Genomic DNA, 24,335 nt, shown 5'->3' on the forward strand with positions numbered 1-24,335 from the left:
AATATGTGCAATTGCGTGATATTTGTTGGATCCTTTTCCATTTCTTTTCCTAATTATTATTGATCAGGATGATTACAACATTATCTATTTTATATTGTGCATTTTTCTCTATGCTATATATTTTTTAAGAAATAAATTGCTTCCTTTTTTAGGATAAAGTCCTCTCAATTTTACTTAATTTTTCAAAGCACTCAAACAAAGTTATAAGTTTAGAAAAGCAAGTATTAATAGGTTCCTGAAACTCATGTTCATTTTCAGTTACTATGTTTTAAATATATAAATAAATATAACATGCTTAATTGAGTAGTGCTTTGACCAATGTTAGTTAGTTAATAATGCCATAAAACTGATAACTTTAATATTGCTTAAGTAAAATAAATTTCAGTAATATTTCCTTTAAACTCAAAAATCTGGTTCAGATAAAATAGATACTGTACAATTTTTTTTATATGAATAAGTTATATTTTTTAAAGCAAATGTATAATACAAAACAATATGAATTATTTATGCCATATTTCCAGGTGATGAGAAAGAACAAAAAAGGTAAAAAACTGGAAGACTCAAAGCAAAATGAGCAAGCTGTTCTTTCAGAGCCAGTATGATTATTCAATGGTTTCTTAGTAGACCACCCGTTCACCAACTAACTAAAATAACCATTCTAGTTACTAACGAGCACGTATACTACAAAGAGAAAACTAACACTGGTTCTCCTAAACTGCATATGTATAAGTTGTTATATGATATCCGTTTTTAAGATTCATTTTCGTAACCTTCAATAAGATGAAATAATAAGAGGGAGATTTCTCACTTCTACGTTAGCTTTCGTACTCTCCCACACGTAAGAATTGAAGCAACTGCGCATGCTTGCGTTAATTTTAGATGCCACGTAGCTTTACGTTATGTTGGCGAAATTAACGCTACAAAGACAAAGCTACAAGCACGCTACTGTTTTTAGGTGTTAAATGTTGTTTTCTGTTTAAGCCGACCTTCAAACTAAAAATATGGACATGGAATTCGACTTTGAAGAAATGTATAGATGAAATTTAGAAATGAATCGTTCTATATCACTACAAACTTACCTGTGTAGTTTATAGCCAACTACTGTTAGTTATGGTTAGTTGTAGACCTCATTCAGATACCAAATTTCTTACATTTTCGATCACAAATCTAAATAATAAGCTGCATTCTTTATCGCTGAATTCATCAAAATTCACCAATTTTTTCTGCTCACAACCCCAGTTCTACGTTGAGCAAAGGATCTTGAGTCATGTGCCACAGCTTTGTAGAGATCGTCTACGTATATTGTAAATGTTTGTTTTGACTTTATGGTCAAAGTTAGAAGGATATTTCACTACGATAGTGTTTTGAACTTACGGGTTTTTGAAAAATCTTTTGTTTTCCCTTACGTAAGTTTGATATTTTTTCACTTCCTCACACACATTTCAGCAGACCTGACGCATGCGCACTGGAAGTGCGCTCTCAATTACTTACGTACCGGAGCGTATGGAAGCTAACGTAAATTTTCGAAATCTTTCTTTTGCCTAGATATATGACGTAGTAAACTAATATTTCATTGTCGGTATCGTTATTGAAACTGGGCGTACCATTATCAACATTAATTCCAGTAAATGAAAATGTGAAAGATGAATTTTCTAATTATTTTTCTTCTCCATTCAGTTGCTTCTGGAATTTAATTCAATTTTTATCCCGGTTTTTAAAGTTGTATTTAAGGTTGTAATTACGAAACACCCTTTATACTTAATGACAAAACTTTTATAATCTAAAAAATAAAGGCTATGTTATATATACCTAGTCTTTTAAGAAAAACCAATATGAACTATAACTTGATTAAAAAATTCAATCTCTTCAAAAATATGCAAAATTGAAATAACAATAGACATGTTTCAAGAGCTCAAAAATAGGCTATCATTATCAAGTATAGCCAGACGTGAATGAGAAGGGGAAAAAAGTAATTTAAAATAGAAAACATAAAGTTTCGAAAAAAAAGAGGAAACATAAAGGTGTGAAAAAAATAGAAAAAAAAAACATAGTATCCAAGAAAAGCCTCAGTTGCAAAAAGGAGCAAATCAGGATAAAATGTATTTCAATATGCTATGGAAAGGTAGTAAGAAACCAATGTCGTTAACAAGAGAAACAGCATTCATATGAACAAAATAATTCCTTCCATGAGCATATTTTATATAATTTACTCAATATAAACTATGTTTATATTATTTATATTTGCTATTAATCAATAAAATCACTAAATTGATTTCTTTGCGTTGACAATTTTTGATTATTTTTTTTCTAAAACTCTTGTTACAGCAAGATCCTAAATGCGCAGTGACCCACTGGTCGGAATGGTCACCATGCACAGTGACCTGTGGTAAAGGACTGAAAGTACGCACAAGATTGTACCTGAGTCCTGCAGCCCTCAGTATGTGTAATGTTGAACTCATGCAGAAAGCTCCCTGCACAGCTGACAAACCAGACTGCACCGTCAATCTGACAGAAGCAAAAAGTATGTAAGAATTCAGGAATGAATGAATACTTATTAAAGGCGTGTAAGATTTAATCGTGTTAAATAACTACTAATTATCTGAAGAAAAAAAACCGATATTAAGAATATTTCATTTTTACCTTTTGTTCAGGACTATAAATACTAACTGTACTGCTACCTTTTTATGTTCAAACGTAAAATGTATATTTACATGTTCAATATATGTGATTGAAATAAATATGATAATATGATAATTCAAGGTGTAAAATTTTGACTCATCGGCGTGCCTTTGGGGACTGAATATTTAAGGCTGGCGAGTAAGTGATGTCTTGTAAAATATTGTGTTTCAAATCAAACTACAATATTATCCCAAAGACGACCGGCCTGTGTAGGGGGCAGGGAACTGTCCTTGCGTCAGAAAGGTTCTGGTTTCGAATCCCGGGAAAGGCATGGATGTTTCTATCTCTCTATCTGTGTTCTATGTCCTTTATCCTTTGTGTGTGAATGTGACCCGTCCTATAAACGGGTTGTGGTAGTGCGACGTTGGCGAAGCTGCTCCACCGCCGTGGCTTCGCCACGGATGCCCACTGGGTAACGAAAAGTGAGTTAGCTGTTCTGGCACTTTCTGGGACCAATGGACAATAGTTCCTAGTTCCCGCCATTACAAAAACATTTCCCAAAGTTTTTTTGTAGTCTAAAGGGGAACAATAGTTTCAGATAAGAGCCGGGATAGCCTGATTGGTAGGGCACTGACCCCATGTCCAAGAGGTCGTGGGTTCGATCCCCACCTGCCGAAGACTCCCTGTGAAGTAAATGATGACTGATGTACGGTAAATCTGCCGAGTAGCAAAGTCCTCCATGTTCCCATAACAAATCAATACTTCTGGGGGTACTGATCCAGGAGTTTCCTTGTCTTCTGGATTAGTTCAAAATTACATGGCTACGGAGTTGAACATCAGTAGTCGTAAACCCAAAAATTGAGTAGGTTGTTCAACGTCGGATATAAAATATAAAATAGTTTTAGATTTTAGGAGGGAAGATATACATCACAGAAAGGCATTGCGTGTGTCTGATGTCATCTGATGTGTTACTATCTATGTGTATCTTTGACAGCCTTGTTGGCCTACCAGAAAAAGAAAAAGAAAACTCTTGATAAAGAAACTTTTCTTGTAATTAAACCCAATTCTCTTAAGTAAATAAGTGAGTGATATGTTGGCAGAATTCGAGTTTATGTTCTCTATCACTAATAACACTAGGAAGTGTAACAGTGGGGAGTGTTCAGCAAGTTTACTGAATTCACCCCAGTTGGGGATCAAATATATATGAAATTTGACCAGTTGGTGACCAATTATTTGATCAAATATATATTTTGTGTTATTCAACAGTTTTCAGCTTCTGTATTTTTTCATGGTTTTTTGGCCTCCAAAAATTTCTTAAAACAACATTTGTTAAAATGTTAAAAATGAAAACATTGAAAATATTGATGAGCAAAATGTTTACTTTAGCCTGCACCTTTAAGACGGAAATTTCAAGCACTGTGATAATTATCAATAAGTAATGGCAAGATAAGTTATTATAATAAGAGATAGAAACTATATATGATAGTTATCAGTTTTTCTCCTCATTGGTAACAGATCTGATGTTATTCTATGCTCTTCTGAAATTGCATATTAAAAGATAGCTAAAACTCAAAATAGCTCATTAAATTAGAACTCACAGTTTTTGAAACAACTATCGAAATGGCTAATTTTATGAAACTAATACAGAAATGACCAGGTAAATTTCTAATCAATTATAAGTTGAGGAAATTACCATATTGATGATTCTAATACTTCCATAATTACATAGAATTTACGATTTCTGATACTTTTTTTTTCTAAATTTATTGATAATATATAATATGTAGATTTCTTACAATATGCCATTACGTAATTATTTACCAAAATAATGAAAAAAGGTTCTTTGTAAAGAGTCTCAAATGATCGAAGCAAATTTACATTGAGAAAAGTTTTTTTTTATGGAATTGATTTTTTTTTACTATTACATAGAAATATTTTAATACAATAAACAATAAATGTCTTTTTGTCTAAAAATGCTTGTCACTATACGTTTTGTATTAAATGATAACTGCAACAACATAACGCCATTTCTTCGATTATGTTTCTTAAAAATCATTACCTTAAGTAAATACAAATATTAATTATATTAAACAAGCTCCCCAAGTTCTTACTTGAAACTTAAAGTTTTTTCTTAAAATGTAACTAAAAACAGTTCTGGATTAAAACTAGTTTTTTTTGTTTTGACAGAAAGACTAAATTTATTTTATGTTCCGAAAGGTGTGTCTTTGTAAAAAAAAAATCACTCCATAACCCCAAATCATTGTCTTGAAATATTCTTTTATTTCAAGGTTGGTTCGTTGTATGGAATGTTATGGCACAAGCGACAGAAGTAGCCATACTTCGCCAAAAGCTCGGTAAATTTCAAAAATTATGTGTGCACGATAAAGCATGTTTCTTCACTTTCAAATATTTGTTCCATTTTTCGGCAAAATTTTATTATTATTATTATTTTTTATTAGCACTGATAATTATAATGCACAGCGATATATAAGGAAATAGCATATAATAGGACATTTTATATTGGCGAAGGAAAAAGTAGATACAAATTCGCTCTATGAATTACTATCGCGATAACAAATTTGCATGCTAAACAGAATAAATTTTGCTTATAGTTTAAAATAGATTTTAAAATTTTATCTATCAGTTACAGGTAAGTAGATTTTATTTTCTATGCTTTAGTATATATATAATTCCTAATAGGCAATTCTTTTGACATGTTTGTTATCTTTTATTTCTATCAAAACAATGGACAATAAGGCAACGAAACGTTCCAATTAATATAATATAGCATAGCATTATTTAGGAATCGGCATGTGTCAGATAGCAGGAAGTTGAGTAATCATGATTTTAACTTACAAAATAAAACGCTCTCTTATGACGCCACTGGCAAGCTTTCATTTGAAAATATTTAGCAGTGGAAAAACGGCTTGGTTGTAGATGTGAACATCCTGCGTGTAAAAACAGTCTTTCCCCATAAAAACACTCTAGTACACTATCGTAAACGTATTTTTATGATACGTTTATTTAAAAACTGGGATTTTCATTTAAGTTTTACTGTAAATAGACCTTAGATTACATATCTTTGTTCAGTGTAGTTGATTATTAGTCACTAATAATAAGTGTAGACACTGTTGTTAAGTATCCTGAATATTAATTGTCATATTATTAATCAGGATATTTAATATTAGCTATCTATCCTAATATCAGGATATATGATATCCTGATATAATAATTAATAATAATATCACTATTTTATTACTAATTATATTATTATTTAAGACTGTATTAAATGTCTTTTTAGTGTCTTAAAAGTGTCCTGAGTAACTAGATTTCTCATTTTGAAAAAGGGAAACTTTGGGCAGTACAAGCGTCCAAGATTTTTTTACGAAATCAATACAGTTTTATAGTTTACAAAATATATTTTCTTATTTCTACCATTTTTATACTTAGCTTATTTTTGTAACCTTTTTCTATTGGATGAATCCTTTCATGCGTAAATAATACTTGTTAAAAAATTATGCTGGTCATGAAATTAAAAAAACAACATTTTAATTTTAAGATAAACTTACTGGTACTTAAAGCAGTTAAAAAAATGCTTTTTTTTAATCAATAATCCAATGTCACAAGACAGGGTAGTTACAAAAACGAAAATGTCTTAAGAGTTTGGCTTCGTAAAGCACATCCAACTTCAAAAAGATGTGTTTCAGCTGGTCTGAGAAGTAAAAGTGACCACATTGATGACCACACTATAATGATGACCACATTGCCTCCATCAAATCTTGATCAAGAAATTGCAGAGTCTAAACCTAAATGGCTAGATGAAAAACTAGCAATTGAGAAGTCCTAATTTATTTATTTTTTACCTTAAGCTATCGTTATCGTGAGAATTGGGTTTTTATGTTAAATTTATTGAAAACAATTTTAAAATGTTTATTTAATTATTATTACAATATTTTATAACCATATTAAATGTTGTAATTTGCCTTACTAGTTACTGTTAATTAGGTTCATGCAGATCATATTTACATCTTAAACAATAGAATGATCTATATTTATTCTCGTCAAATATATTGTCTTTACAATCCATAGCTGCTATATTTTTTTTATATTGTTGCTGTTTCTTATGACACTTGTTATGACACTTTGTCAAGCCATACATGGCAGCCATTTTCTTTTTTAATTAAGTAAGCAAAGTTCGCCTTTAATTTTACAAGAGAGTACCGCAATGGCGAAAGTACGTCTTAGGTTAAAATCTCCCAGGTAGATGGCAGCACCAGTCATTCTGATATTTTTAGTAACGAACAAAACAACTGGGGTAACCAGCTAGGAACCCAAATTAAGAAAATAATAAAATAAAGAAAGAGTGTGGGGTACGCAAATCAACATAAATATTTTAATTTATTCAATATTATTATATTATATATTTAATGTTTAACATGTTTTTTTTCTCTTTCCAGAAAATTGTATGCAGCCCAAAGAGGTAGGCCCATGTAGAGGTTATTTTCCGCGATGGTATTATGATGTTGGTAGAACCATGTGCCTGCAGTTCATCTATGGTGGATGCAGAGGCAATCGAAATAATTTCGAAAGGTACGCAGACTGTAACAGAATGTGCGAAACCATGTTAAGAGGTAATGTATTGCAATTTAATTATGTAAATTTTTGTATTTAATGACATTAACTAATTTCCTTTTCAATATATTGAACTAACTGAATAATAAGCGTAGATATTATAATTAATAATTCTTTAAAATCTCGATCTTAAAATTTGTTTCTTGCATAGATGTTTTAAAAATGAAATTTCTAATTTTCTAATCTAATTTTCTTTTTTTTATGTTGCCACTGCAAAACGTTTATAACAATACGAGATTTTATAGATTGGATATGTTTTGTGTAATGAACTATAAGTGGTGTATAAATGTTCAGAATTTAAAGCATCCGATTGCTTTTTTTCCTTGAAGGCTTGTTTTTTTGCATTTTTTTTTAAAAAGGCTTATTAAAATGTTAGTCTTTTATTTGTCTAATTAATAATATTTTTTTACAAAAAAGTTAAAAATTTATAAAATATTTTTTAAAATGAGGGGAAGTATGTGTCAACAAAAGAAAGATTTTAAATGTCACGCTAATAGCTCTGCAACATGTAGAAATATAATGTTTTTTTCTAGATCAACAATGTAATTACCCGTGTTTTGAACTGAAATCCTCATTTCAAAAAGGCAATATAATAAAACTATGTTTATTGTTCAATATTGAAACTGCGAATAAGAATGCTAAGTATTCTTCCCTTAAAATGTATAAAAGTAGCTAAGTAACACTCACATCTTAGCTTTAAGTTTAAAAGATCGCTAACATTAAACGAAATTTACATGCAAAATTTCAAAGAATTATATAATAAACGTTTTTTGTCATGTGTGTTAGCGTAAAGAAATTAATCAGCGTTCTTCTGAAAGAATTATCTGAAATGTAACAAAAAAAAAAAATAGATAACAAAAAATTAATAATTCGAAAAGTAATTTCTGAAAATGAAATTTATCTGTTTCAAAAAATATACTTTATTCAATAAAAAAAATTAAATTCTTTAGGCATAAAAAAAAACATTTAAGTTTCAGTTTTGGGAATTTTCTTCCATCGATCAGCATATGAAAAAACAATTGTAATTTTATTTCTTTAAATTGGAAATAAACATTTTAAAGGGTTTTTTAAAGGCAATGAACTGAAATAAAAATGGATAGTAAAAAAAAAATCATTTAAATTGCTGATTTTCGGATACTTATACCAATCGGATACTTTAAGCTAACAAATATTTCATTCCTTATTTTTTTTCTTTGAACTTTGTTCTCTACTTTTAAAAATGCTTTGCTCAATATTTTTATATTGAGACGCAAAGAAATTACTTCATGAAACATTTAATTTAATTTAATTTCAAGCTGTGAAACGAATCTGAAAACTTGTATGAACTTTCTATCTGTAGTGTGGATGGGTGTTGAATTTTAAATAAAGTTTAAATTGCATGTCACAGTTATTATTTATTCTGGATAAATAACACTATAATTTTAAAAACCTTAAAGCAGTTATATAATATTTTGAGTTTGAAATATTGTCTTCAGATAACCCATTTATTTCATAGTCCCATAATATATTTTCTTAAAAATCTTGCCATAACTTTATTTTGTAAAACAATGTACAAATAATAGTAGTTGAACAATTTTTTTTTCGTGATTAACATTAACTTAAGGCCTGGATTCTTAGGACAGGGCGGCGTTACGAAACGTCAGCTTGAAGCGAGCACTACCTCGTGATTGGTCAATTTGTGAGTTAGACAGCATACGTCATCGAACGCTCAGCTTGAACGACGACTGACGTCCGAATCAACTATAGTTGGATTACAACGTAACGTTAACGACCTAAGCAATGACGTACAGTATCCAACAGAGCATTGAATTTAGCCAAGATTTTGATTTTAACATTAAACATAGCTTCTTCTTTCTCTTCTTCATTTAGCTAAGCTATAATGTGTTATTTTTTTATACAAAGTCACTATTTGTTCATTAAAGCACTGCTCGACAATAACAAAATCAATACGAATTGAAACTAAATATTTGTTTATGCTATTAACGCATGCGCAATGCGAGATAATGTCTGCGTTGGACCGACTGCTTACGCTGAACTAACAGAACAGTATTTTGTTGGTGTCAGGGTAACGTCAACTTAACGCTGACGCCCTGATAAGGCACTTGTCTTAAGAAACCAGGCCTTTACTTTGGATAAAATGAAATGCCAGATTCTTACAAGGAAGTAATGAAAATTGCAAAATATCTGCTGCACTTAAAGAACATTATTTTTAGCAACGTCACATGACATAGAAGATTTAAGTTTACGAATAAACGTATTGATTGTGAATTTAATATACATTAAATTCTTGGCAAATATCAAAAGTTGTATTTCCTTCTTATTTAAAAATATGATTCATATTTTTATACGAGTTTTCAACTTACTCTTTAAAAGAACTTTAGAATAATTTAGGAAAAAAAATATTACAAAAATAAAGTTATTGGTTGGCCTATTTGAAACAACTTTAAAGGGGCCGTAACTCTCTTGTTTTAACTAACATTTACTGGTATCCCCCGCATGCTGCTTGATGCAGACTATGTCCGAGCTTCGCTGCCTCCTTCTGCTATAGCCTATGCCTACGCCATGAAGGACGCCAAAGTTCACCTGGAGAAAGGTCTTGTCTGTGGTCAGTTGTCCATTATAACCATTCTCTCTTCTTTTTTTCCTTCCTTTATTTTTCATTTGTCACCTCTTTTGCCTTATAGATAGTTCTTCCTTTTCCCCCATCTCTGATTTGTCCATTGAACTTTTTTAACTATTTTTGCCAAATGAATTGATATAAAAATGTTCATTTGAAATTCAATTTTCTATAATACAGTTTCTACTGTTCTTGATATGCTTTCAACATAATTATTATTATGTTTTTTTCCTTAATGATTAACAGGGTAATCTCGAAAGCGATGTTTTGGATTTATTTTGCATAACGAAATTCGGGATATTTTCGTTAGTATTGACATTAATATAAAGATTCAACGCTTCTCTATTTTCCTAAATAATCGCCAAATCAGTCGATGTACCTTCTTAAAAAGCGGCGAAAGTTTAAATACGCCCATGCCCTCCCAGCTACCTTCTATGTCACAACTTTATCTTTCATCACATCTAAGATATGAATCACTTCATAGCTATATGGGGAGCAAGTGATAGGCACTGAGGACTAAGTCCAAATTTTCCATTGAAACTCTTACAATGGAAAATTTGGATTTGGTCCGCCCTATCCTTAGTTTTCCGCTGGGACTTGGTCCTTGGTTTATTCGCCATGTGCCGTGCAACGGTTTGATGCGAGACGATTAGAATTTTTTTTAAATGCGCATTTAGGTTTTATTCGCATTTCACCGTATCTGTACAACACCTCCTAGAAGTATGAAGGCCTCAGCACGGATCAATTTTGTAGTCCGATGTGACGAAGTTAACTGCGCAGTTGATGAAAAATAAGAAAGATGTCATTACGTTCGGGGTACTAAGCTGCGCAGTGGTTGAAAATACGGCGTATGTCATTACGTTTGGACTACTAAATGATATTTATGGTAACCCGTGCAGAGGCCTACTCTTTTCTAGGAGGTGTTGATCTGTAGCGTTTATTGATGATCCAGCAGAAAGCATCAAAGTTGACTTAATCCGATTTAAAAAGATCTTGCTCAGACGATGAGGACTAAAACGAGGTCAATCACTTTCTAGAGCACATGGTAGAAAGCTGGTAGGACATGGGTGTACAACTCTTATAACTTTCACAAAAATGATTCTACCATTTTTGAAAGAAAATAGACAAACGTTTAACCCTCACAATTGTGTAAGCATTATTGAAATTAAACAATATCCATTTTTCTAAAAAAAAAAAATTTTGGGAGGATTTCTTTTACATATTATTTATTATTATTTATATTAAAGACATGTAAATATTATTAGTTACTTGTAATAAATTTTTAAAAATTAATATTTATTAGTTTGTTTTCAATTTGTGTTATTTTTATCATTTTGTTCCTCTAAAACTGTAATATGAAGAAACAAAACAATTCAAGCAGCTGGATCCCAACAATCGGTTTTACCATTAAATTAATCAATTTCTGTCAATTGATTAATAATGCGAAGTAATGTGCATTCCAGCTTTTTGACTGATTGTTTTAATTACTTTAACACTGTGGTACTAACATTTTGAAATTATCTATTCAATGATTAATATGAATATTCTTAGAAAACATTGAAGATTTTATCTGTTTTTATCAAAAATCTAACTTTTTAAATGTACTTTAAATTGCATAATTTTTTTATCAAAGTGCAACAGAAGACTTAAATAATAATTTGTTCTACATATGCATAAGTTGTATCCCTCAAAGATTATAATAACATTTTGTACTGACAATAAGTACGAAATGTTAATTTATTATCTTCTATTAATTGCTTGAATGTTAATCGAAGTAATATTAATCAATTAAATTATTCAAAGTTAAATTTTGTTGCTTCAACATTATATTCAAAAATTTTTAAATTATATGTTTTTACGTTCGCCATGCATTGTTTTTACTATGGATTGTTTTTATAACAAATATCAAGTATATATATTTAAAATACATTTAGCTCCATTGAGTGCTCTTACGCCCTTGTCAACATCACCAGCTTTGCCCATGGATAACAAGGATCAACCACCCGTCATAGATTGCGTTGTCACACCCTGGTCAGAATGGTCACCATGTTCCCATACGTGTGGCAACGGAAGAAAAGAGAGGAGGCGCATGATTAAGTTGAATCCAGAAAACGGTGGCAAGCCCTGTCCGTCAAAATTAGTTCAGAGAAGAAAGTGCAAAGATAATTTGCCCTGCTGTAAGTTTCTTGTGCATTTGGCTTTATCAGTAAATCTTTGAAATTTGTACATAATATGCCCCAGTTATGCGTACTATGTCGTACACCGACATGGCTGATGTTGTTGACATATGCCTGGTTAGGTAGAGGGGGTGCGATTGTTCTTGTTTTTTCAGTGGCGCCATCTGTGGTCCAGAATTCGACTTCTACCACACCATACGTCACACCCGTTTATAGAGCGGATCCATTCATGCATCAATTCATTCATCCACAGATCGTAATTTTGACCTGAATCAGAGAACGATCGATCTCCAATCCAGTACGCCCAGAGGTAACAGGGCTGAGGATTTGTTAAATAAAGGAAAACAGAACGGTATATAAATGTATGGATTGTTGCGTTCTCTTTAAAAAGTTTGAAATTTTTTTTTTTTTGTAATTTAATTTTGAAACTAGTTAAAGTATGATAATCTGTGGTGCTGTGCGCCGTGGTAACTCAAGGAATTGAGTGTTCCCCAGGTTCAAATCTAAGCGATGGTTGGTAGATATAAATTCTGCTTCAGGCTCGTATCGACCACAGTGCTGGCCTAAACTATCCTCAATGATAGACGAATCGTGGGTTAGAATCCCTCTGTTGTCAGGAAAACCGTGGGTTTATTTTTCATGTGACGCAAATGCGGGTCAGTTCCACCAAAAAGTCTTCGATAAAAGCCAATTTGTCTCAAAGCTTGATCTAGGAGTTCCCTTGTTTTTTGGATTGGGTTCAAAACTGCAAGGTTACAAAGCTGAACATTGCCTTTCGGCGGTGTCATGAAGTCGTTGAAATGGTTGTTACTTTGAAAACATCGTTTCAAGTTAATATTTGAATGTCAGTCAATAGCGCCATTTTAGATACCACAGTAATCAATGAAAAAATAAACGTGGGCAGCAAAAAAAAAAAAAAAAACTATAATAATTGAGATTTTTATATATTTGGTTTTTTTGTATGATAAGCTACATATTGGAATTTTTTTTTCTCGAAAATAATTTTTTTTATCAGTTTTCTAAAGTTCTATTTCAGTGACAATAGCATTAGCCATAGAAAAAAAATAGTTGTTAAATCACTTTTTTTAAAGCTATCATGAAATACATTGTTTTTTCAATTTCATGGCAGTTATGCTTTCAGTCGACTTGTTCAAAAAATTATAAACCATGGAATGAAGTGCTTTTTTCTCATTTCTTCCTTAGTTTTTCCTACACTAAGGAATTCAGAATCAAATTACGGGATAAAGTACCGTTACTTTGGGTACAACATTCATAAAATCCATTTTCCCGTAAAATATTGCATCGTAATTTTTGCAATACTGTTTAATTTGATTGATTCTTTGATTTTACGGTAATTACTACTTTAGAAATTTCGGAATATCATTTTTTTTTGTTCCGTAACATGTTTCGGTAGAAATGGATTTTGCTGTAAAAAGTAGTAGCGATCTGATTGCTGGTACTTTATACCGTAATTTGAAACGGATTTTTTAGTGTAGTTTGAGTGTAAAATGATGTGCAATAAAGAACACAACTGTATGTTATTCCAAGACATACAGTAGAAACAAAGCTCTTCACAACATTAGTATGTCACTTAAGTTAAATACTAAAATGTGTTGGTCAGAATAGCCTGGATGGTAGGACGATGGACTCTTGTTCGTGAGAACGGTAGTTCGAATCCAGCCGGCCGAAGCCTCACCGAATTAAATGGTGACTGGTGCATGTTAAATCTGTTGGGTCACAAAGTCCTTAATGTTCCCATATCAAATTATACCTTTGGGGGTAATAGATTGGAAATTGATCGTTCTCTGATTCAGGTCGAAATTGCGATCTGTGTGTGAATGAATAGTTGAGTATGAGTGGGTCCCCTCTATAAGCGGATTTGACGTTTGGAAATGGCTGAAGTCGAATTCTTGGCCATAGATGGAGCCACTGAAAAACAAGAACTATCGCACCCCCAGTGCCGTAACTGACGATGACATAATATCTTTTCTCTTTGTCTTTCTTCCAAGTCTACTAAAATATATTTTTAATGTAAATAATCCGTTTGTTTTCGTACGGTAAGTAGCGGCCCTTGGAACATTAGAGTTGAGAAGTTCAGTCAGATTAAATTTAAGTAATGATAAAAGAGCCTTTGCTACATGTCCTTGGTTATACATATTGGTTAGACATATCCTTGGTTTTATTCAGCCTCGGTTACATCTAAGTTCAAGACGCATAAGTTCATACAAGTCTTGGTTACATCTAAGTTACATATAAGTTCAGCCATGACATGACTAACTAACTTCAACTTTAATTTATATTACATTTTTTGCCTTTTGTATTGATATTATAATTGCTTCGAAATCTCAACTACGGTTCTTTTATTAATAAATTTCAAAGAAATATTTTCAGCTTACACTTTATTTACTTTTAATTCCAAAATAAAAATTTATAATTTAATATTTATTCTTTTCCAGCGGACAGATTGGGAAGTAAGGAAGGTAATATAAATTTGCTTTTATTATAGTTACTCAAAATATAAAATGATTAAAAACAACAGTTTTGTCTACTATAATATTATAATTGTCTCTTATTACTTTATATGTATTTTTATATCTCATTTATAAAGTAAACGTTTACTAATGATAAATATACCTTATGTGCTTGAATTAAAATCAGATGCAAATTCAATATCATCATATTTTAATGGGTAAAGAAAAATAAAATGTTAAGACAGATATTTTCAAATATTTCAGGAAAATATTTGAAAATCAGCCCTCTGAAGAAGGGGTATTGTTAATTGTTTACGTTTTAGATTGTTTTGATTTCATGATTTTAAATTAATTGTTTTAAAATATGCCTTCGAAATGAAATATAATTGCCTGCGACTTTGGGAGATATCTCTCAGCTTCCAGTTAACCTCCCGTTTTCGGAAAGTTGTACAAACCAGCGAGAAACACGCCACAAACAAAATGGAAATAATTTAAAGTTCTTGAATTGGCCTGGTACAATTTGATCCATGAAACGAAACTGGTCCGCAGACCGGAGATTGGAGACCACTGCTGTAAGCTGGAAACTAAGTAAAAGGCTTGATGTAAGAATGTAACTTTCGACAAAAAAGTGCTTCCCCGCATTTAAAAAATAATTAAACTATAATTTAATTTCAGAGTATTTAATTTCAGTTACAAATTTAATCATTATTTGTATAAACGAATTTTTTTTGTAACAGATTTCAGTTATAAATTGAGGCACATTGAAATGTTGTTGGCATGATTAAAACTAGGAACAGAAGAGTGCATTGTTTAAAAGCAGATTAGATTCGCAGCTCGTTTATTATTCTTCATATTATTTTAAACTATAGTAAATTTAAGCAAATTTTTGTTTTAATATTAAGTAAATTTCTATGATCGATGTGCCATGGTCAAAAAGTGCTATGGTTAATATTTTACGAGATGGCTCGAAAATTTTATTTTCGACTTTGTCATTTAATAACAGATTACAGATTAAATGAATTTTGTTATAAGCAAATAGTGAACCGTACTATCTCAGTGGCTAAAATTCAGAGTTGTCGTTGCGAGAAACTGGGTTCGATCCTAGGCAGGGGTTAAACCCTACCCAGTTTCAGATCGATGGGCACCACTCTGTCTGAGAAGTATAGGCGGCTAGGGCGCAATACTGACCATATAGCAACCACGTCGTTGGTCTCTACCATAATCCCGGATCCATTATGAAATGTGGTTAGAAGAATTCATTTGCTTGGAAACAGCTCGGAGGCATTTTTGTTTTGTTATTTATTTCTTGCATAGAATTTCGAATTTATTATAAAATGAAAAACAACTTTTATTTAAATAAAAGTTGGCATGGAGAGAGGTTATTGGATGCATCAGAGCCTTAAGTTCTGAAGAGAAAAAACATTTTAAGGAAAAAAGCGTAGTTTTCAGAAATTTAAGTTTTTTTTTTAAAATTTTATAACTTTAACAACTGTCAGGACAAATTGCTTAAGTAAAAGAATCATTTATTATATGCATAATCCGTGTCAAAAAATATCTATATAATTTTGAAGTGCAACAAACAACAAAATCATGCAAAATAAATTAAGAACCAAAAGTTTTAATTAAGTTGCGAATTAACAATTCATAAACAAACACTTTTCATTACGGTCCCAAGAAAATTTCCTGCAGCCTTTATACTAGTAGTTTCATCTTTCAAACTTTTTGTCACATTTTAACTCTTCTTCTTAAAAGATGCCTGCATGAGTGTTCTAAAATTTGCATTTCTGTAACATTCTTTTATTGCTACTAACAATTTGCTTCTGCTATTTAATGTACAAGTTCGGCTTTTAATTAATGAATACGAGAGTAGTTTTAAGCAAGTTAAAATGTCTGAAATGTTTTGATTAAAAACATAAAATTACGAAGTTTTCTTGGAAAGTGCATTTTGTGGAGAATTTTAAGAAAAAAAAGTAGCTGAGTATAAATAACAAAAAACTGTAACACACTGTTAATGAGTGCTATTTTTCCTAGAAATTTGACACTAATTAAACTTAAATCTTAACGTTGTTAGCATTTTTTGTTTTCAATTAAAGCAACTTTAATATCACAAATTTGTTTTGAGTGAATTCCGTCATAAGACAGACATTTTTTTAAAACTATTTTAATATCTTTCACCAAGCATATAGTAATATTGTATAGTTTTTTCAACTAAAAATTTTTTATGAGCTCTGAAATTTATGAAGTATATATATATATATATATATATATATATATATATATATATATATATATATATATATATATATATATATATATATATATATATATACATATATATATATACATATATATATATACATATATATATATATACATATATATATATATATACAGTGGGTGATCGGTTAACGAACAGATCGGTTAATGAACAAATCGGTTAACGAACACTTTCACGGAAGATTTTTGTGTTCGGTTAACGAACACATATTCGGACAACGAACACTTTCAAGAAAGATTTTTTGTGTTCGGACAACGAGCACATATTCGGATAATGAACAAAACGAATTCTAACGAACACTTCTCGGTCTGGATTAAAAAGTACTATTAAACGTTTGTTACATACAAAATAAGATCACTGAAAGGAGAAATATTTAAAGCATGCTTAGTATTGATAATTACTAAATGAAACTTGAATTAACAATGAATTTAAATTTAAAGGTCATTCATTAATTATTATTATAAAGCTTAAAACACTTATGGTTTACCACTCTGAGAATCCCAGAGCATTAAAAAAAATTCCATAATTAAGAACAAACTGCCAGTAATGTGGAGATCGAATCAGAGGGCATGGGTCACGCAGTATCTTTTCAAAGAATGGCTATTTGAAGTTTGTGCCCCGAGCATCAAGGACTACCTTGATACCAATGACTTGCCGTCGAAAACACTGCTGCTATTGGACAATGCACCAGGACATCCAAAGGATCTTGAAGATAATTTGCTGACAGACTTTCCCTGGCTGACAGTTTAGTTTTTACCTCCGAATACGACTTCGCTGATTCAGCCGATGGATCAGGAAGTTATTGCGGCTTTCAAGAAATTGTACACTCGCGCGCTGTTTCGTCGGTGTTTTGAAGCAAGCCAATTCTCCTCAACAATGACTTTAAAAAAGTTTGGGAAAGAAAAATTTAACATTCTTGAAGCTATTCGTATCATTCAAAAAGCGTGGTCAGAAGTCACACAGCGACAGTTGATTTCTGCTTGGCGGAAGCTGTGTCCATCCTTCGTTCAAGCAGACGGAGGTGATCAGGGAGACACCAGACACCCCTGAAATTATGGATGAAATTTTGACAACTGCTAGAGGTCTGGAATTGGAGGTGAACGAGGATGACATAGAAGAGCTCATAATGGAACATGTAGATTAACTGACGACAGAAGAACTCCAAGAAATTTTGAATGAAGGACACCAAGAAACACAGCGAAATGTGTCTCCTTCTGAACAAAAGGAAGACGAAAGAGGATACCAATGCCGACATCTGCCGTTAAAGATCTTTTAAAAAAGTGAGAGGATGTCAGAGCAATGGTCTTAGAATGGCACCCAAACTAAGCTGATGTCAGTAGGGTTGGGGATTTTTACAACGACAACGCTATTAATAACTTACGGAAAATCCTGAAAGAGAGAGAAAAGCAGACGACATTGGACATGTTCTTCAACGCCCCATAAGCAAAAAATGAAAAGGACTGATTAATATTCAAGACTATATGTATGTATTATTTTTTAAAAAACTTAATAAGAAATTATACATTTTCTTAAATTTAATTTTTAGGGTCTCCAGAACGAATTAATCGATTTCACATAGAAGTCTATGGTAAATCGATGATCGGTTAACGAACAATTCGGATAGCGAACATAGTCTTGGAACGGATTATGTTCGTTAACCGATCACCCACTGTATATATATATATATATATATATATATATATATATATATATATATATATATATATATATATATATATATATATATATATATGTATACGAGTGTTGTAAATTAAATAGTGGCAACTTAACCTTGAAACTCACAGAAGGGCTGGCATGCGTAAATAGGGTATGGGTGGGGTGAGGTGGCGCTGTTGTCGATGTGTAGAGTGCAAAAAACAGTCGATTTGCTTAGAAGGGTAGTTGTTGCGTGGCGTTAAAGTGAGGAGTTTCGTTTCCATCTCTCTAAAGCATGTTGTGAAAAGGCTTAATGACGGAAAAAGACGAGATGCTGGAACCCATCGTGCTAATGTCCTATACGGTAAAACATTTGCTCCACAGGCTTCCACTAATCCTCGATAGCATTCTGTTGCATTTTTGCCACGGGCAACCTCGATTGTAAGCCACGACCGCTGATCACCTTTGGAAAACATGCTTTAGAGTGATGGAAAAGAAACTCCTCACTTTAACGCCACACAACAACTACCCTTCTAAGCAAATCGACTTTTTTTTGCCCTCTACACATCGACAACAGTGCCACCTCACCGTTCCCATATCCAATTTGCGTATGCCCGTCCTTCTGTGAGTTTCAAGGTTAAGTTGCCACTATTTAATTTACAACCCTCGTATATATACATACATATATATATATATATATATATATATATATATATATATATATATATATATATATATATATATATATATATATATATATATATATATATATATATATATATATATATATATATATATATATATATATGATAAATGTTAAAATACCTTAAAGAGTGTCAAAAACAGCAATAACAAAATTCATTGATTTTGGTGTCTATTGTAGCCTTAAATGTATTAAAAGAAAAAAAAAAGAAAAATACCGTAACTTATATAAATTTTCTAAAATTTTTCATCTCCATATTCATTAAATTATTATTTTTTTAAATTTTATAATTTCCCGTTGTTTCAGAATATATTTAAGAAACAAATTTGTAAATGAGTACAGCAATTTTTCTGGCAAAAAAGAAGGAAAACAATGTTTTTTAAAAATAATCGATCTTGTCCGTAAGACTTTGAAATTAGTGTCTAGGAAATTTGACTTTGATATATTAGCACACATGAAAAAATATTCTGCACTGTTTAAAGAGTAAATTAATTAGCATTGTCCATAATTATATTTTAAAGGACCTCTAAATTTTATTTTAAGTCACATTTTCTATTGTTTTTTTATTAATTTCTTTTCGTGCTTAATTTATGATGCAATAATATTTGACTCTACATTACCTTTCAAAAGAGATAGGAAGTAAAGAGGTCACTTCATTAAAATGGGAAAAATAGCGTTTGACAATTTTTAGAACTTCTATCGAATTTTCCTCAAAATAAGCAACATGTGGTTTTGAGTCCGAAAATTAAAGCAAGTCATTTGCTTAGTTTTTTAGAATTTTTAAAATTAAATTTTCAGTACAGTTTATATTGATGAAAGCCAAATGTTAAAAAATTTTTATCAAGTAAATTGCACAAAACATAAATACTTGTAAAAAATCTGAAAACAGGAAATTTATACCATATAACTACATTTCAGAAACTGCTGATTGTAGAGTTGTATTGGCAAAAAAAATTGACAGAAAAAATTAATAACAGAAAATCTAAAATGACGTATGCTTTATATCTCAAATTTTGATCGTGTTCCAAAAAATTTTTTGTGTGCCAAAAATTTGAAACCAAAAGTTTAAAAATTTTTCGTGTACCAAAAGATGTTACTGAATAGAATAAAAATATATCTTAATTTTATTTGGGAAAGTAAAATAATGTTTCTTAAAAGCATGTTTAGAATTTTCCTTCTCCACCGTTTTCGATAGTTGCGTTCAACCGAGAAGTGAGAAGCTTTCTAAGAAAAAAACAGTATTAAAAAATTATTACGCACTTTAATTTGACTTAATTGTTATTTTGCCAAGGTTCAGGACAGAAAACGCTGTATATATATACTATATAAACTGATAATCATTAGTTTTCCTTGAGATATTTATCGATTGTCAATAAACTTAGTTTCAGAGTCGTTTTTTTTCATTCCCTTTTTTTCACAGTCATTTTTAAAGTTCAGTTTCAGAAAATGTAAAGTTTTAAAATGCATCCTAAAAATGAAATTAACGTATGGATTTATAATTTTCGGGAACTTACGGAAATAATATTGTCAATCAAACAATATTGAATAATAATATTGTCAATATTGCTTAAAACTACTCTCCAGCAAGCCAATATGTGCAGCATGCCAATAAAGCTAATTAATTCAATAACTTAGCCGTAGACTGTCTACTGAACCCATGGTCAGAATGGACACCCTGTTCCAAGTCGTGCGGTCAAGGTGGTACGCAACAGAGGACGAAGACGGTTAAAGTTCCGCCCAAGTACAATGGAGCGGCATGCGGTCCTAAGATTGAAAGGAAGTACTGCACACTACCGCCCTGCCCTATGCACTAATTTCACTAGGGTAGGTGATAGATTTAAAAAATTAAATAGAAAAAAAAACTTATATCTCTTTACACTTTTTTCTGTGAAAAGTTTGTAAAGGGTATCGACTTTGATGTAACTGTGTTAAAATTTGTCTGTACCAAGTTTCATTTTTTACGCACAAAACAGAATGAAATAAGAAATGTCCCTTTGAAATATTGAGGGTTTGGAATTAAAAGATGATTTAAAATTTAAAAGATGTTCGAGATGAGAATATTAAAGATATCATTAATAGTAAATCTTCCTCAATAGATGGCACCACTACTTGTAAATCACTTAATTTGCTCAGAACAGTTATATATGAATTAAGCTATGTTTAAACTTAATAAGAAAAAATATTATTTTTTTTGTCTGTCGAGCCACTAACTTGGGATTTTACAAATGCGTTTACATCGAAGAAAACTGTAACACTACTTTTACAGAAATCTTCTTTTTCAAAAATCTCTAATATTCCTTTCCTCCAATAATAAAAATTAATATATTTTTAATTGGTATGTGTTTAAAGATATAATGTATCTGATATATTCTACTTATTTTTATACGACACATAAAACAAATTAAACGAAAATGAAGCATCAGTATGTTTCACTATATTGTTGGAAGGCACCCGTCATTTTTGTCCATTAAACTGTATTAACATGATTCTTTATGGCAGTTCCTGAAATTTCAACTCGCTATTGGTTGCCGAAAATTTAGAATAGGCGTGTTGACGAGAACGTTTGGTCTTATAAAATATTTCACTTTAAATTACTACATTTTCCCCGAGTTTGCTGTAGACATATATTTAAATTGGTCCATACTTTAAGAAGGAGATTAAACTCAAAAATATACATCACAAATGTCTGAAACTTATATAGACAGGAACCTTTGTCATTGGATGTGTTAATACATCTGCATGTTTTTAGGCATCTTGGGTTTTTCTCACAAATAAAAAAAATGGGATAGAGGATACAATGAAATTTAATTAATCCAAAATCTCTTTAATGAACAAGTGAGAGTTGCGTTGGCTCAGGGGATAGAGAGCTCGACTCCCTATGAGGATTGACTCTCGATCCAAGTTCGAATCCCAGCAATGGCTTGTGATAAATATCTCGCTCCCAACCCGTACTGACACAGTACTAACGTAAAATAGCTATAGAGATCATGTGTTAGAACCCCCTTGCCGTCAGGACGATTTCGTGATTTTCGTCTTCAAGTGAAGCAAATGAGGGCTTCTCTTTTGACTTTTAATAATGTAAAATATATTTCATTTTAATATTTGCATCTCAGCCGCCCAAAATAAAAGCAAGGGAGTCTTGTCACTCATCCTTTATTTTAAAACCTAAAGTATTGTAAAGTAGAACTTCACTTAAGTAAAAGATAGTACGGTTACATAAAAATAAGAGGTTCGAAATTTGTCTTGAAATTACTGTTTTTGAAAGGAAACATGTTGTCTTAAAAAAGCTTGTTGGGAGTGAGTTGTTATCGACAATGTCAACCTTCATCTATGAAAAGGTACCCCATCATAGAATCTAGTTAACATGTCTTATATACTAGTGAATTGGAATTATATTTTTGTAGTGGTAGATACACTGCAGTACTCCTCCACCATAATGATAGAATTCGATGAGCAGACACCACTAGTTGATTCATTGCAGTTTTTGTGAAAAGCCGGGAGAGCTCTATTAAGATCCCCGTACTTTTTGAGTGCTGAATGTGAGGGGTGTATTAACTTCAGGGTCGTAGTCGCTTCTGTGTTGCCGTTAGCAGTCGAGTGTATGCAAGCCGACGTTGTGCGTGTTCGAGACGAGACTGAGTAGCAACAGTGCGAGGAGGTGGATAATGTCGCAGTCACAAGTAGCAAAGTCAACGGTTAAATGTGTAGCATCCATCGAAGTAGGCGTTTCCAGACAGAAGTGAGCGTTGCTGTCAAGATAGGCGTGATCATATCAAAGTGGGCATTACTGTCAAGATAGACGTGTTCATATGAAAGTGGGCGTTACTGACAAGATAGGCGTGTTTATAACAAAGTGGGCGCTACTGTCAAGATAGGCGTGTTCACATCATGTCCGAAGTTCACCAATGTGGGGAGAGTTGATATCGACAATGTCAAACTTCATCCATGAGAAGGTACCTCTCCATAGAATCGAGTTAACATGCCTTATATACTAGTGAATTGGAATTATATTTTTGTAGTGGTAGATATACTACACGCTCAAAACAATTGATTTTCTCAGAAATGAGAAAAATAAATGAAACTTAATGTCGGTCTCTATTGTTGAATGAATGGCTCAGTTCGGACGTTTTAATAGGCATTATTAATATTGCGTCTATGGAGTGATGGAAAACGGGTCTTTATGTAATAGTCGTTGGAATAGAAGGGTCGCTGGAATAATAGGGTCGTAAGAAAGAGCGTAGACCTTAATAAGCCGTGTTAAACGAAGTAGAATAACAAAATAGGGGGAACAAAATATGTTCTGAGCATGTGTAGTCCTTTTCATAGTTTGAATACTCAGGGTACCTTGTTTTATAAGAGTAGTTTATTGTTATTTATCATATCTCTTATGTTATGCTCACAATGTAATTTTAATGAAGTTTTCAACACTGCGGGAATGTTTTTTTTGTTTTGTTTTTAGTACATTTATCGTCTGAAATGTAATTAATCTGATCATTATGATGTTATTAATTCTCTTATGCCCTGTGACACTAACCTACTAAAGCATTTTTCTTAAAAATATTCCGTACTAATTTATAAGCATGCTATTTGTGTACTTTTAATGCTGATTCCTTTAATGCAAATTCTTCATAACTAATAAAAATAATCAATTTATTACACATACTACTTATATTATTATAAGTATTTAACTAATTTATTATTAGTATTTAATTAATTTATTATCAATGTATCATAACTCTTTGTAACACACAAAATATTTAATGTATATTTCTTATGTTACTATGAGTGCCATTATACCTATTTTAATATTAAATTATATTTGTAATTTTATCGTAATTTGCAATTATTCGAATTATTTAAGTTTTTTGTCAATTACGCTAGATATTTGAATATAAATGCTTCTTCAATATGATAAAACATCGCATCTAAAACATAGGAAATGAGAACACTATTGTTTATTTCCCTTATTAATAAAAATTTAGGCTTACAAATTTCCGATTTCCGCATTGCTAATGTATTTTTGTGGTTTGAGGCTTTGAATTTGTTGACTTCAAACTTATATCCAGTATTTTGCAATGAGCCAGGCTAATTAGAAATGTCCTCAGTATTTTTTTAATCTGCCTGATCTGGTTACTTACAATTAGTTCACATGCCTTTAGGCTTATCAGGACTAAAAACTTTT

At 31.4% G+C, this 24,335-nt stretch overlaps 1 protein-coding gene across 11 annotated transcripts in view; it reads left to right on the top strand.

Annotated features, from left to right (window-relative positions):
- fat-spondin (extracellular matrix protein f-spondin) overlaps nucleotides 1-24,335 on the top strand; it is a 178,803-nt gene that overhangs the window by 151,825 nt on the left and 2,643 nt on the right. For 2 of the 11 annotated variants that reach the window (XM_071186217.2, XM_071186220.2), the window contains exons 11-17: nucleotides 522-596; nucleotides 2,326-2,521; nucleotides 7,077-7,250; nucleotides 9,764-9,856; nucleotides 11,803-12,045; nucleotides 14,502-14,525; nucleotides 20,789-20,977. In XM_071186217.2, the coding sequence (XP_071042318.1) occupies nucleotides 522-596; nucleotides 2,326-2,521; nucleotides 7,077-7,250; nucleotides 9,764-9,856; nucleotides 11,803-12,045; nucleotides 14,502-14,525; nucleotides 20,789-20,967 (984 nt within the window). In that variant the 3' untranslated portion in view covers nucleotides 20,968-20,977. The remainder of the gene's footprint in view (nucleotides 1-521; nucleotides 597-2,325; nucleotides 2,522-7,076; nucleotides 7,251-9,763; nucleotides 9,857-11,802; nucleotides 12,046-14,501; nucleotides 14,526-20,788; nucleotides 20,978-24,335) is intronic. The other 9 variants (XM_071186219.2, XM_071186218.2, XM_071186222.2 and 6 more) reach the window with 6 other exon arrangements.

This window comes from Parasteatoda tepidariorum, chromosome 9 (assembly GCF_982258835.1).
Source record: "Parasteatoda tepidariorum strain Cologne lab strain chromosome 9, Ptep-v5.0, whole genome shotgun sequence".
In the NCBI taxonomy this organism is placed as follows: Eukaryota; Metazoa; Arthropoda; class Arachnida; order Araneae; family Theridiidae; genus Parasteatoda; species Parasteatoda tepidariorum.